Here is a 17167-nt window from a genome sequence, read left to right as displayed (position 1 = left end):
GAGGCCCCAGGGGGGAGAGGCCCGCGTACCCAAAAAAAAAAAAAAAAAAAAAAAAAATGTGGTACAGGAGAAATACAGAGCAGTGTAACCTTTTGTTAACACAGCATTCCAAGAAAATTCAGTATTCCTTTCATAATTAGACACATATTTTTCATTTGGATGTAGAAATTTTGTGTCATGATCCTAGGCCTGTTAAAAATTATTTTTCATTACTTAGGAGAAAATCTAATAAACTATCGTTTATAGTACAGATTCTATCCAAGAATTTAGAGAATGGAGAGACTAACGAGGGTGTTTTAAAAATAGATACTAGATAATAACTGGCCTAAAATACTGAGGTGGTGAGATGAATAATGAACGTAGGGGATATTGTGACGAGTATAAGGAAGAAACAATGGGGCTGAATAAAGATGACATCCAAGGTTTTTAGTGCTGGCTTAAAGTAGTTGATTAATAGACTGTGAATTTGTAGGAGATAAAAGATTGGGTTTGGTTTTACCGACTTGAGTTTAGGGTGATAGCAAGATATGCTTGCTGTGTTGTCTTTAGAAAACTGTATACTCATTTTCTCTTGTGGTATTTTTATTTTGTTTCTCAGTTATTTTTTATTGTTTTTTTTTTTTTTTTTTCTGTTTTTTTTTTTTTTTTTTTTTTTTTTTTTTGGTACGCGGGCCTCTCACTGTTGTGGCCTCTCCCGTTGCGGAGCACAGGCTCCGGACGCGCAGGCTCAGCATCCATGGCTCACGGGCCCAGCCACTCCGCGGCACGTGGGATCCTCCCGGACCGGGGCACGAACCCCTGTCCCCTGCATCGGCAGGCGGACTCTCAACCACTGCGCCACCAGGGAAGCCCCTCTCAGTTATTTTTTATTGTTTATATTAGTAAATGGTGTATCATCTACTCAGGTGCTTAGTTAAAAAACCTGGGCATCATCCATGGCTTGGTGCTATTTGTCTTACCTCCTCACACCTAATCAGACACTGTCTTGTCCAGTTAAGAACTCTGGCCCTGTGGGCACCGTGTTGGAGCTCAAATATATTTCCACCTCTTGCTACCATATAATTTTGGGAGTTCTTTAGCTTCTCTAGGCCTCAAATACATCATCTGTAAAATGGGGTAATAATTGTACCTGTTTGATTTAGTGTTGTGGGAATTAATTGAGGTAATACAGGTAATGAACTTGGCATATGGCATGTAGTACAATCTCTGTAATATGAACTGTTATTATTTATAAAATGAAGATAATTTGAATAATTAAGACATATTCATAGTTCTGAGAGTTAACTGTTCAATTTTTGTCTGACATATAAGAAACGTGTATTAATGTTCATTATTATCTTTAATAAGTTGGTATGGTTTCCTTTGTTTTTATTATTAATACTATGGTTATATCATTTCCATCTCGTTAAGCTTTGGTAATTTTAGTTTTGCTTTTGAACAGTGTATTGAAAATGTTTCCCGGCAGAATTGTCCAATATGTTTGGAGGTAAGCTTAAAATACTTTTTGTTTTGGAAATATCCCCTCTTGAATTTAAAATACTGGGTATTTATATTGTCTTCATGTAGTTAAGCACTAACATTTATTTCCTTTTACAGGACATTCACACATCCCGTATTGTTGCTCGTGTCTTGCCATGTGGACATCTTTTACACAGGTAAAGTAACTTTGGTTTTTTTCCTAAAAAATGTTTGGAAATAGTGGAGGTACTTTTTGCTTTATTAAAATAATGTTATATTTTTCAGAACGTGTTATGAAGAAATGTTGAAAGAGTGAGTGTTTCATGGGATTTAAAAAAACTGTAATTGTAAGACCTCTGTTTTCTTTTCTTTCCTTTTTTTTTGTTTTTTTGAGGGGAGGGGGAAATGGGCAAACCTTGCAGTTACTTGCACCATATTGGACATGGTAGATATTTCTCTCGAGATGGGTTGGGTAGATGTGTAGTGTTAAATTGAGCAAAAAGCATGGTGGGGGCATAGGACTATACCTTTGTCCTTTTGTTTCTGTTATGCCTTATCTCATCCCGCAACTTGAGACAGATAACTCTCATTTTCTGGCTGTACTTGTTGGGGAGCTCAGTTCTCTACCAGAGGCAGTCATAGCGTTGTAAAAAATAAAAATACTGAGGCATGTTGCTCAAAATTCTTAGTTGTTTTATCGGCCCAGTATAATGACCTGCCAAAAAAAGCTGCTAACTAGATTTATCTAATGCTGATTTTGTTGTGGGGAAAGGATGCTAAAGTGAGATGCAAATAGTTAGGAAAGAGGAGACTGTGTAAATGTATTTTGGTCTTGCAAATTAATGAGTAGAAACTTTAAGAGCCAGATAGAAGGGAACTTTTTCAGAATTTTTAGAAAGGAAATAATACGATCTGAATAACTTTTAAGGAATACAATCTCTCCTTTGCTTGAATAGGTTAAGAAATTGAGGCTGTTTAGCTAAAAAGCAGTTTAATTGGTTTTTAAAATATATTGAGTATATTCTACAGAGAATATTGAGTAATTCCTCTTCATTTTAGAGAACTGAGGAAAAAGAATTAGGTTTAAAAAACACCCTATGGCACAGGATTTAATTGAAAACTTTAACATTATGAAAGTTTCCAGATTTGTAAGATGATCTTGAAATATAAAATAATACCTATCTTAGATGGTTTATGTACCAGTTAGCATGCATCTTCTTGTACACCTGAGTTGATATACTCCATTTAATGTTTGGGAAATAACTCTTTTATCTCTCCTAGAGGCTACAGGTGTCCATTATGTATGCGCTCTGCTTTAGATATGACTAGTTACTGGAGACACCTGGATGATGAGGTAGCACAGACTCCTATGCCATCAGAATATCAGAACATGACTGTGGATGTGAGTAGAATCAATGCTTAAAAAAACTTTTCAGGTTCCTTGTTGATGTTCATGTTTATTTTTGCCCTTTTGCTCAGATCTGTCTAAAAAATACTATTTGGGCATACATGCCAATGTGATGATTAATGGGAAGAACAGAATAATCTTTAAATTTTAGTTACTCTGAACTCAAAAGGCCAGGAAAAAAAATCCAAGAATATCTTTGTGAAATTCTTTCCAACACTAGATGGCAGGCAAAAACTTTATTCTGAATAATTTACATATTACTTAACAGAGTCAGTTGGTAATGTAACTGAGTAGAGGTGGATTACTGGTTTGATGTTTTATTTTAATTATGTTTTAATTTTAATTATTTTAAATTTTATTTCAGGCAAACATGTTTACTGATTTTTTTTTTTAAGATTACTTCTTGGTTTTTAATGTTTATTACCCTTTTTAGTCTAAGACTTTATTTGGTCTTAGCCTGTATTCTAAAATATAAGAGGTATTTCTGTGCCTTTTGCCTTGTGGAGAATGATCATCTTTTCTCCATTAATTGAGATGTGCTGCTATCTAGTCTCAGTATAGTACATTCAGTTACAGGTTAGAATTGGAAAGTACATAGCTTTCTGGTGCTTTAATAATTTTTTGACATATGAATTTTCAAAACATCTTCATTTCAAATACTTCTACACAAAAAGATAAAAACCACTTAACAAAGACAGATAAAAATTATTTTTTGTTTTATTCACACTGGAGCATTTCATAATTCATGTGGATAATTGAATTGTTAGTAAGATCAATGAAAGATCACTTTTGTAATACTGATAGTTGTGTCATGTTTTATTAGAGGCTATAATAATGTGCTATGTCCTATTTAGATAATTTTTTAAAGTAACAGCCTTATTGAGATATAATTCACATATCATACAACTCATCCATTTAAAATATCCAGTTCAGTGCTTTTTAGTGTATTCTTGGAGTTGTGCAAACATAACCACCATCAAATTTAGAATATTTTCATCACCCCAAAAGGAAACCCCATAGCCATTAGCAGTCATTCCTTAATCCTCTAGCTCTAGGCAACGAGTAATCTACTTTCTACATTTAGATCATATTCTTAAAAGAATTACTTTCCAAATTATAATTTAGAGAAAATTTGGATGTTTTCTACTTATTATGGTGTGGCTCTTCTAAAGCTAATGCTTTTCTCACATAGTAATTTATTGATCTTTTTTCAGGTTAACACCTTTTTTATTTTTCAGGATCTCAGTACTAGAAGAGATTAATTCCTAAGTGGCATCTTATTGTCATTTTAGGGACGAGCCAAAAGCTTTTCTTTGTTCAACTTTAGAAAGTATTCTTTTGGACTTTAATTCATTTTTGAGGCATGGAAGGCTAGGAACTTAGCATATTAAAGAATAAGCAAAAATATTATAAGTATGTAAAAATTTGTTTTGTTAACTAAGATAATATTCTAAGTGTCAATGAAAAATAATGAAATTGTGTGTTGTTTTGAATTAGTATAGGTGTTGATCTGATTATGATGCCTATGTTAATTTTTGTGCTACTACTATTTATACTATTTGGGAACTATTTTAAAATAAGACTTCTTAGCTCAAATCCACATTTTCATTTTCTAAATTCACAGCTAGTCTCTTATTAGAGATTTTAGTGAACAAATAAAAGGTATTTCTATTTATGGAAACGTTTAGACTTAACATATGTATGTTTTCATATCTTTAGTATGATTTTCGAGGAATTGTTTTGAGCAGACAGTGCCACTTTCTATCTATAAGGTTCAGTATACTTAATTTTAATTCATCTCTTTTCAGATTCTCTGCCATGATTGCAATGGAAAATCTACAGTCCAGTTCCATATATTAGGCATGAAATGTAATATTTGTGAGTTCTACAATACTGCTCAGTCTGGAGGATGTAGAATTTCAGTAGATCAGCAATGACCAGCCTATACTGCACTGGACAACTGAGCATTTTCTGATATAGAAAAAGGCTATCTTTTTATCATGGTGCGTCAGAATCTGTGCATTAGAGTTGATGTGTTTTGTTTTAGTGTCACAGGGTAAAATCATATTACAGGACTTAAGAATTCAGGGTCTCTTTGTAGAATTATCACAGCTCTACGTTGAATGACAGCCACCATGCTTGTGTTTTGATTGGAAATTCCTTTGTTGTCAGTTGTTTGGAAGTTAATGTTTGCCACTGAAATTCACATCCATAGATGTATTATACTTACATGGAACTTTGTTTTAAGTGACACTATGCACACAGAATTCATTTCTAGTTCTTGATAGAACTGTACTTAATTCTCAGTATTATTCTTGACTTTTTAAGGGGTGTGCTATGAGAATATGTTCTATCTTACTGTTAAAATCTAATTACATATACTTTAGAATTTTCTAAGACGGTCCTTTGGATCCTGTAAATGTGAATTATGATGTAATAACTGCTAATAAAACTATATTGAAACAGTATTTTATAGAAAGTTTTTTTCCAAGGCTATCTATTTTTGGCTCAGAGCAATCCTCTTTTCTTTATTCTGAAGTATTCTTCTATAAGAGTAATTGGGAAAAAGGTAAAATAATAGAACTCTTCTAAGCCTTAAGAAAGCCATCAACATTGAAAATAATCGTTTTGGTTGTCCAGAATTATTTTTTCAAAGAATAATTTATTCATTCAGTCAACAGTTATTTAGTGAGCAACTGTTATGTGCTGGCTATGGTTCTAGATGCTATAGAGATAACAGTGAACAATACAGACCAAAGTCCCTGCTTTCATGGTGTTACATTTTAGTGTTCTTCACACTTGACTAGCTTTTTCCTTGTTTTTCTTTATGTATGCAGTGGTTGTCTTTGTTGTGAATCGGGTGGGTTCTTTCTTCTCTAAATGCTTGAAAGTAGGTATGGATGAGTAGAAGGGACATGAAATGTAACTTTTTCAGGGACTCGTGATGGAATTAAATATACCTCTTAATTCAGGAACATGGTACACAAAAATGTTTGATGACCTGAACTTTTTTACAGCAGTATCCCAGTATCCAACTTAGTCTGTTTATAAAAAGCTTTAGGTTAGGACGTAAAATGTGTACATATCAGTCGACAGGTATTTATTAAAGACCAATTATGTTTCCAGCTTTGAGTTAGTTGAATCTCCTGTGAATAAGGAAGATAGGCTTTTAACTAAAAATCCTCACATTTCTGGTACATTTATTTCTTTGTTGAAATCTCTACCTGGACAAAGGTAGCAATATTTGTTTGTCTGTTTTGGCAACTCTGTGTGGCCTGCGGGAATCTTAGTTCCCCGACCAGGGATCGAACCTGCACGCCCTGCAGTGGAAGCACAGAATCTTGACCACTGGGCTGGCAGGGAAGTCAAGGCAGCAGTATTGATTTCCAGTTTTGGGCCCAGATCTTCTTTATTGTATCCTGTCTTCCTGTCTTCCATGTTCTGCTCTTGTGTTCTCTCCCTTTGTCCGTTTCCTCTGCCTGGGCAGAGCACTTGTGCTGATCTTGATTTGGAGAAGGAATGGGATATTTTGCTAGGTATTACCAGTCAGTATACAGATAAGGAAAGACTAGTTTTCCAGTTGTATTACTTTTTATTTCTGTTATCTAATCCTGCTAAACTGATTTAAATCATACTGTTGCTTTTAATCAGAATCATTGGCTCTTTGAGTAGGAGTGAGTATTGTAATAGTAACAAAGTTCTGATTTGAGCATCTACTGTTTGCCAGATTTAGTGATTAGCATTAATCACTACCATAATTCTGTAGGGTAGGTGCTGTCATTTCATAGATGAGAAGGCTGAAGTTCAGAGGTTAAATGAGCTTGAGTTAGTGACAGGCACTCGGTATTGGAGCTGGGAATCAGATCCAGGTCTATGACCCCAAACCCACTATACCATGCTGCCTTTAACTCAAACTTCCATTTTGCTAAACTACCCTTGATAGCTAAGTCATCTGTCACGGAGGAGCTTGTGATTTGATAGACCTTCCATTTTTAGTTGCCTTCTTTTATCTCTAAATCTGATTAGTTACATCTTCAATTCAGGATGCAAATCTGTCCAAAATAATGCAGAATTGGTAATGTAAAAGCTTGTTTATCATATCATGTGCTTGTGTTTATGATATCAGTCATGTGCTTGAAGCAGTTTTCAAATGCCCTTGAAGTTTATGTACCAAGGGTTTCTTCAAGGGTTTGTCCATGACATGTCAATTCTATGCTTAAAATCCTTCAACAGTTGTCATTCACAGTGAGAAGTTCCTTAGCATTCAATACATAATACTTAAAATGGAAAACCTTAAAAATTGTTTTGGCTTGTCCTAATTCAAAAATATCTTTATTGTAGGAAAGAGATAGGAAAAGAAGGTTAAAAAAACCTCATCTTTCAGAGATGACTACTGTTAATATTTTTTAATGGATAACTTCGTTCTTTTCTTGTTCATAGAGACTTTAAAAAAGCTTAGGAATGTTAAATGCTTAGTCTGATCTTTGGTATGGTGGTATGGTAGAATTGTCTGTCCCTGAAATAAGGTAGAGCAGAATTGTCTGTCCCTAGAATAAGTCAGATTGCCTTGCCACAGAATTTGTATGTACAGTGTACCTACAGTGTGAAAACCAGTAACACAATGTGTTTATGAATTTCTTGATGCATGGAAGCCTGTTGGCCCCTTTTATCATTAATGAAGTGTGTATATCAAGTTGTTCACTTTTTACCTCTTGTAGTTTCTAGAGTCTTCTTAACCAGATTGTGGAGTTGTGTATGATATTGACTTTATCTCATGTTTGAAGTAGTAGTATGTTTATGGTGTCATAGATTTTTAAACTCATTCTTGTTTTTTTTCCACTAAAACCTATTTTCATATCGTACACATATTTAATTTTCTTTTAATTAAAACAATTTTGGTCATGAATCACAACAAATGTGAGTAGTAAGGAGCCAACATCCTATCTTATACGTGCTTGACACCTGTAGGTGTTCTTATGATATTGACTTTATCTCATGTTTGAAGTAGTAGTATGTTTATGGTGTCATAGATTTTTAAACTCATTCTTGTTTTTTTTCCACTAAAACCTATTTTCATATCGTACACATATTTAATTTTCTTTTAATTAAAACAATTTTGGTCATGAATCACAACAAATGTGAGTAGTAAGGAGCCAACATCCTATCTTATACGTGCTTGACACCTAATAGGTGTTTAGTAGTGAATACATTAATTTGAAGTGAATTAATTAACTTGAAATGGATGTTCAAAAGTCTGTGCCATTTCTTTAATCATCTCTAAGTTCTCTTACAGTTTTTGCCATTTGTATTATTTCACTGAATTTATTTCTTACTAAGTGGACTTATTTCTTATTGTCATTTTCATGTCGATTTTCTCCCCTTGTGCTTGTCCAGTTAATCCTTTGTATTACATGCCACCTTTAGGCAGGTCTGCTTTTGTAATTTGTCCTTACACATCCGTTTTCATTCCCATAATAGTTTCATACCTACTTGGTTGTCTTCCATCTGATTTCACTTTCTGTCTCCCTCACGTCCATCTTGCCAGATTACTTTTCCTAAACTTACTTGTTATAATTTTAGTCAAAATAATGTACAGGTTCCCTACCGTATATTTGATTAAGCCCAGATTCCACACATTGACGTCCTTACAGTATTGTTCCAGTTTTTTTTTGATAATCTTTATTAATTCAGTTAGCATTTTTTTCATTTTATTTTTTTATACAGCAGGTTCTTATTAGTGATCAATTTTATACACATCAGTGTACACATGTCAATCCCAATCGCCCAATTCCTCACACCACCATCCCCACGCTCCGTGGCTTTCCCCCCTCGGTGTCCATACGTTTGTTCTCTATGTCTGTGTCTCAGTTTTTGCCCTGCAAACTGGTTCATCTCTACCATTTTCTAGTTTCCACATATATGCGTTAATATATGGTATTTGTTTTCCTCTTTCTGACTTACTTCACTCTGACAGTCTCTAGATCCAACCACGTCTCAACAAATGACCCAGTTTCGTTCGCTTTTATTGCTGAGTAATATTCCATTGCATATATGTACCACATCTTCTTTATCCATTCGTCTGTCGATGGGCATTTAGGTTGCTTCCATGACCTGGCTATTGTAAATAGTGTTGCAATGAACATTGGGGTGCATGTGTCTTCTTGAATTATGGTTTTTTCTGGGTATTTGCCCAGTAGTGGGATTGCTGGATCATATGGTAGTTCCATTTTTAGTGTTTTAAGGGACCTCCATACTGTTCTCCATAGTGGCTGTATCAATTTACATTCCCACCAGCAGTGCAAGAGGGTTCCCTTTTCTCCACACCCTCTCCAGCTGTTGGGTGCATATATATTTATAATTGTTATATCTTCTTCTTGGATTGATCCCTTGATCATTATGTAGTGTCCTTCCTTGTCTCTTGTAACATTCTTTATTTTAAAGTCTATTTTATCTGATATGAGTATTGCTACTCCAGGTTTCTTGTGATTTCCATTTGCATGGAATATCTTTTTCCAGCCCCTCACTTTCAGTCTGTATGTGTCCCTAGGTCTGAAGTGGCTCTCTTGTAGACAGTATATATATGGGTCTTGTTTTTGTATCCATTCAGCAAGCGTGTGCCTTTTGTTTGGAGCATTTAATCCATTCACATTTAAGGTAATTATCGATATGTATGTTCCTATGACTATTTTCTTAATTGTTTTATGTTTGTTTTTGTAGGTCCTTTTCTTATCCTGTGTTTCCCACTTAGAGAAGTTCCTTTAGCAGTTGTTGTAGAGCTGGTTTGGTGGTGCTGAATTCTCTTAGCTTTTGCTTGTCTGTAAATCTTTTGATTTCTTCATCGAATTTGAATGAGATCCTTGCCAGGTAGAGTAATCTTGGTTGTAGGTTCTTCCTTTTCATCACTTAAAGTATATCATGCCGCTCCCTTCTGGCTTGTAGAGTTTCTGCTGAGAAATCAGCTGTTAACCTTATTGGAGTTCCCTTGTATGTTATTTGTCGTTTTTCCCTTGTTGCTTTCAATAATTTTTCTTTGTCTTTAATTTTTGCCAATTTGATTACTATGTGGCTTGGCATGTTTCTCCTTGGGTTTATCCTGTATGGGACTTGATGTGCTTCGTGGACTTGGGTGGCTGTTTCCTTTCCCATTTTAGGGAAGTTTTCGTCTGTAATCTCTTCAAATATTTTCTCTGGTCCTTCTTTCTCTCTTCTCCTTCTGGGACCCCTATAATGTGAACGTTGTTGCGTTTAATGTTGTCCCAGAGGTCTCTTAGGCTGTCTTCATTTCTTCTCATTCTTTTTTCTTTATTCTGTTTTTCACTATCATTCTGAATCCTTTTTCTGGAATGTTGCCTATCTCCTCTTCATTTAGTTGTTTTTTTGGGGTTTTATCTTGTTCCTTCATTTGGTACATAGCCCTCTGCCTTTTCATCTTGTCTATCTTTCTGTGTGGTTTTTGTTCCACAGGCTGCAGGATTGTAGTTCTTGCTTCTGCTGTCTGCCCTCTCTATTGTTCTAGTTTTATCTTTTCAGTTTTATTGTTCATTTTTCATTTACATATATTTCTTAAACACACCTTTGGATTTTTGCTCTTTGCCTTTGCATTTTTGCTCTTTGCCTTTGCACACGTGGTTCCTTCAGGAATGATCATTCTCCGAAAAATGTAGTTGTCAGAGGCCTGCCTCTTGCTAGTCCAGCTCAGAGTTTGCCTTCTGCATGACTGCTGATTAGCATCCAAAACTCTTTTTTAACCTCTCCTTTTTCTAAACTATAGCACACTGTATGAGCCTTAAAAGGATTTAGCATTTCCTTTATTATCATTCAATTTTTATCTTTCCCCTTCTCATTTCAGCGTTGTATATGAGAAAATATGTATATGAAGCTTCTCAAGGACAAAGCTGGGGTAGGGGTACAGCTAAAGCTACTGAAAGCCCAGCTGCGTTGCAGAGGGCAGGCGAGGTGGAGGTAAGCAAGGTGGGCTGTGGCAGACACTAACCCCATGGGCTTTGCGGGTGAGAAAAGCCTGTATTGCTTTCTGAGGATAGTGACGGAGCTTTTCATCTCTTCCAACACCTAGTTCATAAGAATTTGTTGAATTTCTATTGACATTAAAAAAAAAAGAGTTTCCAAGTGTAACTGTATGTAAGAATTTGATACAAGTTTGTGTGTGTACACGTATGTGCAAAACTTCTTGGAAAAGACAAAGTGGTTAGTACTAGGATATATTGATTGAAGTATGGTGGGATCACATCTTTCTCAAACTAGAAGACAGGAATCAAGTCATGCTGGAATCTGATTGATAGGTTCATCTACTCATTTATTGCATTTACCAGGCATTTACTTTGCACCAAGTGTGTGCCAGGCACAATATCTAGAGCTGGATTATTAAAAAAATGAGTAACACAGTAAATGACCTCAAGTTGTTTCTGGCATAGGAGAGGTGGGTATGTGGCTGATAATGTTCCAGGAGTGCTTTTGCTGGTTTCTAACAGACTCAAGTGGCTCAGTAAGTTGTGAGCCCTTTAGAAATAGCCTCTTCAGGACAACTTTTTGGCTTGGTTCTGCCACACAGGGACCACAAAATTATAGTCTTTGGGAGGTTTGTGAGCCTGTGACTTACGTGTTCTCTATTTTAGAATAAGCAGTTAAGCTTAAATTCCTGTGGATGGAAACTAACAGGCCCACTCTGTGATAGGTGATACACAGGGTCCCTGGTGTAATGCTTGCCATTCCCCAGTTCATTAAGGATTGTCCTTGTCCAGATTTTGTTGCTTAGGCATGTCAAACATCTACTCTTGTAAACCTCTGATCAGGATCAAAGCATCAGGCTGGTTTCACTCCCCCCGCTCCCCCAGAGGCAAACAATATGATACTCAAATTGGAGTCAAAGCTTCCCTTAATCACCCACCTGCTTTCAACTATTCTGTCCTGTTTTTACTCTGTCCTTATTACCATGTTGCATATTCTATTTTTCTATAGTCAGAATTCAGAATGATCTAAGTAGGATAAACATTCCTTTAGCCTCTTTACGGGCTGCTGTGATTTCAGCCATTGCTCCCCATCCTCTTACGTGCTGGGGACCCTGAGGAACTGAGCCTGCCTGAGCCTGGAGAACCTTGAAAAGACAGTTCTGGACATTCTCCCCCGGTCTGGTCACAATATCAAGAAGATTTCTTTTGGACACCCATCCACAATTGCCCTGCACTGTTGTCCCCCGCCCCCTTCTCACCACCTCCCCCTGGGCATCACAACAGCATTTACTTGAAATCTCTGATTGGCATTTGTTACAGTCTGCATTGCTTAGATTATTTATACTTTAATCTCCTTGTTGAATTCTAATTTCCTTTAGAGCAAATTGTACATTGCCTGATATTGAACTTAATATGATCTCTGCCTTCTCTTAAAGTATTCCCTTGAAGTATTAGAGTTACATGCCTCCAGAGTTCTGAATCAAGTTCTGAATCAATTGGAAAGTAAATATGGGAGTGAGATATTGCTGCTAAAGCTGGAAAGGAGATTGAGGCTTGGAACCAAGGCCAAATTGAGTTTTCTCTTCCTTATTCTAAGTTGAATTTACCTACACAGTCACTGATGGCAGGCTTTACTCCATAGGGGGGGTCTCTGCCCTGAGGAGGGGACCAGTGAGTCCTAAACACTGCAGCTGCCGGGGGCAAGGCTAGAGCCAATAAAGGGCTTAGACCACGCATGTGCAATGGCTTTTCCCAAATCTCACCATGCATGTGCAATGACTCCCAAATCTCACCACTATCAGGTAACTCCCTCTGATGGGGTAGGGTGAATGGGGAAGCCATGGGGAGAAGGATGGAGGCTTTCTTAATACTTCCAAAGAGGGCAGGATTGATTACCTGAGGAAAGAATATGGAGAAGCCCTGTTGTCCTGGCATCCACTGGATGGAAGGTAATCTGAATCTGGTCAGACCCTGTGGGCCAGATGAAACTTGTAGAGGATGAGATAAATAACCTCTTCCTGTTATAGACTCTAAATTTGGCCTGACCTCCAGGGATGGTGGGCTGTGACAGCAGGCAAAGCCAGTCTGTCATCTTGAGGGTGAAGCAGTGCTGGCTGGAGTAAGTCTGGGCACTTTTCAAAAAAATTAAATCATGTTGATATTCTAGGCAAAGAGCAGTATTTATTAGAATTAATCTATCTCCTTTTGACCTTTTTCTTTGTGAGTTGATGTATTTGCAGCTATTTCATTGTGAAGATTAACAGATTTTTAAAAAAATAATGGAATCATAGACTTTAGACCTGGAAGACCATATAGTGCAGCCCACTCTGGTTTTGCTTGATCAAACTGAAGCCCAGCAAACTTCAATTTACTTGCCCAAGCTTTCTGTGAAGCCCTGCAAAGGGCAAGTTTCGTGTTATTTTCTGCACCATTATCTCCTCTGAGGCTCTGTATAATGCACATGCATTGGAGGCCGGAATAAATAGTGTTGTCCCCTTTGATAAACACCAACCCAAGACATACAGACCAAGAGAGATGATCTAGGTTGGGAGAAGGGAGACATGAGGAATATGGGAGAAAGATGGGAAACATGGAGGAGTAAATAGAAGAAGTATATCTAAGCTGTACTTCCCAATGTCATAGCGAGCATTGCAATCTAGGTATATTTGTATATCCAAACATTTGGGCTCTTAGGCTAGTCTAAAATTTGGGGGGAAGGGCCAGAAACAACTCTGAGTTGCCCAATGTCATGAATTGTATGTTGTTGTGAGCAGCCTGATATAATAGAAATGGCTTGGACTTGGAAAGCAGAGAGACAGAAGTTCAAATTCTGTCAATTAATCTAACACATACTGGCATGTGACCTTGGTCAGTTCTTAACTTCCCAGACATATTACTCTTTGTGAAATAAGGGTGGTAGTGACAGCCTCATAGGGTTTGTGTGGTGAGGTTTAAATAAGATAAAGTCTAAAGCACTAAAAATAGTGCGTGTGTGTACTGGGCCCTTGATATCAAGGCTCATATCCTTCTTGTTTGCAGTATTGAGGTGATCTCCAGAATGTGCTCCCAGTGAACTGTAGCAATATCCCCAAGTCTCCAGTGACTGGAACTGAGTCTGGGCCCTACTGTTATCACCTGAGTTCTGGCTGCAGAGGGCTTGGGAGTCTGCCCAGGGACAAATGGCCTCAAGTGGATTGGGCCTTGCTCCTTGCTCTGCCTGGAGGGCCTCACAGCCATGAGGTTCTTCTAGCACCAGGAATGTGGTCCTTTACATTCAGCCTGCAGCCCAGAGCTCTCTAACCCCTTGGACATCCCTCTGACTCTGCCCCAGACCCGTTAGACTCATTTTTCCACTGAGGAGGACAGGAACTGGTTGCCTTGTCCTTTATGAGGAGAGGTATTTTTCTGCTCTCCCTTGGCAAGTGAACCAGTCTTTGATTTGGAACTCTCAGAGTGACTCTGCTCAGCTGATTGGTTGGTTGGTGGATGAATCAGTCTGGTTGTGTAGACCTTGAACTTGTTATAGGGGGAATCCATTCTCTTTGTAAAAGCAGCTGATGGATTTTAGTGAGGTTGTGATGAGAGACATTACTTTTGGGGTCATTGTAATACATTTTGATTTCTCAAAAGAACAAAATTGTTGCTAAATTTAGGAGGGAAAGAATCTTCTAAACTTCAGAATGGTTTTATTGTGCATGGGGGACTTGGATTACTTCCTAATTTCTCTGCTTAGCTTGGGGCAAGTAATTTTCCTGACAGTTTTCTTTTAGATAAGAGCAATAATATCTAATAATAATTCTTGTTACATTTAAAGGAGTAACAGTCCCCATACCCCCTACCCCCAGTAGTCATATTTATTTCTTAGGCAGTAGAGCAGAGTGGTTAAGGACACAGACTATGGAGACAGAAGGCTGGGATTTGTATCCCGGCTCTGCCATTTACTTGCTATGTGACCCTGAGCAACTTGTTTAACCTTTCTGTGTTTCATGGGTTATTTGTGGAGATTAACCTTACTTACATAAAGAGTTTAGACAGAGATTGCTATATTATGATGTCTTTGATATCTGCTACCTCTTGAGATTTTCTACCTGGCTCCCTTTTCCCTTTCCTACTTATTACCGTTCAGCTACATACGCTGATTGGATTTTCATTCTTTACCTTTGCTATCTTGCCCAAATTAAGCCCCATGGTTTTCCTCCGCTTTCTGATTTATGCTTTTCCATCTGGATAAGATGATTGGCAGCATATGGTATGAGGATGCTGGAGAATCCTGCAGGGAAAATGAACCCAGAGTACCTTAAACTTTGTTTCCTGACAGCAGAGGGTGCCACAACGTTTCTGGTGATATGAATGTTTTGTACAGAATGATTTTTTTTTCTACCTGGTACTTAAAAGTAAGAACTTTCCCAGGATACTGACATTGAGAACTTTTATTGTCTACTGTATAATAATGACACAAGCCAACATAAAGAATGCACAGTCTTTGGACAGTTGTACAATTTAATTAAGCGTGTCTGTTACCACAGTATTTCATATCTGCCTATTTGTATTCCTTGGGCCAGGTTTGTAAAGGTAGAGTATTTTCAAGAGTATATGGCCAGTGTAATCAGCTGCTATGTCCTTATACGTTTTGGAATGGGCAAGAGAGGAGGGAGGAGGAATGGTGAGCAGTCAGGGGTGGAGGTAGAAGTCTGGGTAGCTGGCAGCACCAGTGCTGGAATGTACATTTTGGTGCCAAGGGGAATCTGCAAGCTGAGAGGGCCAGATGGATGATAGCTCTAAGATGAAAAGTGCTGTTTGGCTTGCTGATCATTGGGAACTGGTCAGAACCAGAGAAACTAATGTGCATGCCAAGGGGGACCCAAAATATGACAGATTGAGTATTCTAAGATGGCTGCAACAAGATCTTCATTCCACAGGCTCATCTTGCAATGTGACATTGACACTCCTCTCATCAAGACATGGGACCTACTTTTCTCCCATTGAATGTGTGTGGCTAGTGACTGTGGTTGAAGTGATGTTTCCTAAACTAGGTTATAAAGGTGATAGATTTGCTACCTGGGATATTACTGGGATGCCAGCTCTTGGTACCTCACCACCATGCTATGTGGAAGCCCAGGTCACATGGAGATCCCACCGGTAGGTGTTCTGGCTGACAGCCTCAGCTGACATCCCAACCAACAGCCTGCATTGATTGCCAGATTTAAGAGTGAGGAAACCTTCTGATTGTAACTATGTGACAGGCTGTGAGTGAGAACAGCACAGCTCAACCTAGTCAACCCCCAGAACCATGAGAGATAAGAAAATGATTGTTGTTGTTTTAGCCCACCAAGTTTTGGGATGATTTGTTACCCAGCAATAGTAACTGAAATATCAAGTTAAGGTCTATCAGCCAGAGGGTCTGGTATGAGAGAGTTAAGTCAAGGCTGAATTTCCAGAGTAAAAGCTAAACAACGGAAAGGAGCGTGAGCATAGAAAAAGGATGGAGAAGGGAGGATGGGGTAGGTGATAGGGGAGTCTGTAATGAAGCGTGACTGGTCAGGGTTCTGTGACGTGGCAGACTACTTACTATCCTGCTCTTCTTAACAGTAGGCCTGGTTGTAGCCTCCTCCACCCTCCGTCTAACTTTTTATCATTGAAAATATAAAACATGCAAAAGTGTAGCAACTAATACAGTGAACCCCATATTCATTGCCCAGTTTCAACATGATCAACACATGGCCAACTTTATTTATACCCTTACTTACTCACTTCCCCCCTTCATATTATCTTGAAGCACATCTCGGTCATAATATATTACCCCTACATATTTCAGATAGACCTCTAAAAGATAAAAAAACATAACCACAATATTATTATCACACCTAAAGCAATGAAGAAATAAACAATTATATCTATATATCTCTCTCTATATATCAACTTCTGTGTTTAAATCAGAATCTGAATAATATCAATAATATTAGTACTGCCATAGAAATATAATGCAATCTACATATGAATTTTAAGTTCTGATTAAAAAGGTAAAAATAAAATTTCCTTTAATAGGCTTTATTTAGTCTGTTTTATTTAATCTAGAAGCTTGATCAGATTTAAATTAAATTTTTGTCAAGACTATTTGTACGTTGTGTTTTTCCATTAGGATACACATAGTGACTGACAGTCAATGACAAACATTGTCTTATATCCAGTACTTTATTAGGGGTTTAAGGTTATTTTATTATTCAGCTTTTGTTTATTAGCCTGAACATTACTATAAAGATAAAAGATTACTATAAGGAGAAAACTCCCCTCATCCGTTTGGTAATGTAAATAACATCTCTGGCTTGATTTTTTC

The 17167-nt window shown here is 37.4% G+C and overlaps 1 protein-coding gene across 2 annotated transcripts in view; it reads left to right on the top strand.

Annotated features, from left to right (window-relative positions):
* RCHY1 (ring finger and CHY zinc finger domain containing 1) overlaps positions 1-16732 on the top strand; it is a 27504-nt gene extending 10772 nt beyond the window's left edge. The window contains exons 5-10 of one of the 2 annotated variants that reach the window (XR_003004392.1): positions 1442-1486; positions 1597-1655; positions 1744-1770; positions 2740-2860; positions 4675-4869; positions 10716-16732. Coding sequence is in view for 1 of the 2 variants with exons in the window: in XM_024754083.1 (XP_024609851.1) it covers positions 1442-1486; positions 1597-1655; positions 1744-1770; positions 2740-2860; positions 4675-4803 (381 nt within the window). In the remaining variant the exon portion in view is untranslated. Of the gene's footprint in view, positions 1-1441; positions 1487-1596; positions 1656-1743; positions 1771-2739; positions 2861-4674; positions 5332-10715 lie in introns of those variants that run through there. The other variant, XM_024754083.1, reaches the window with a different exon arrangement.
* Positions 16733-17167: the final 435 nt, after the last annotated feature.

The sequence above is a fragment of the Neophocaena asiaeorientalis genome, unplaced genomic scaffold (assembly GCF_003031525.2).
Source record: "Neophocaena asiaeorientalis asiaeorientalis breed wild unplaced genomic scaffold, Neophocaena_asiaeorientalis_V1.1 scaffold148, whole genome shotgun sequence".
Classification (NCBI taxonomy): domain Eukaryota; kingdom Metazoa; phylum Chordata; class Mammalia; order Artiodactyla; family Phocoenidae; genus Neophocaena; species Neophocaena asiaeorientalis.
This window is presented reverse-complemented; position numbering and strand designations above follow the sequence as displayed.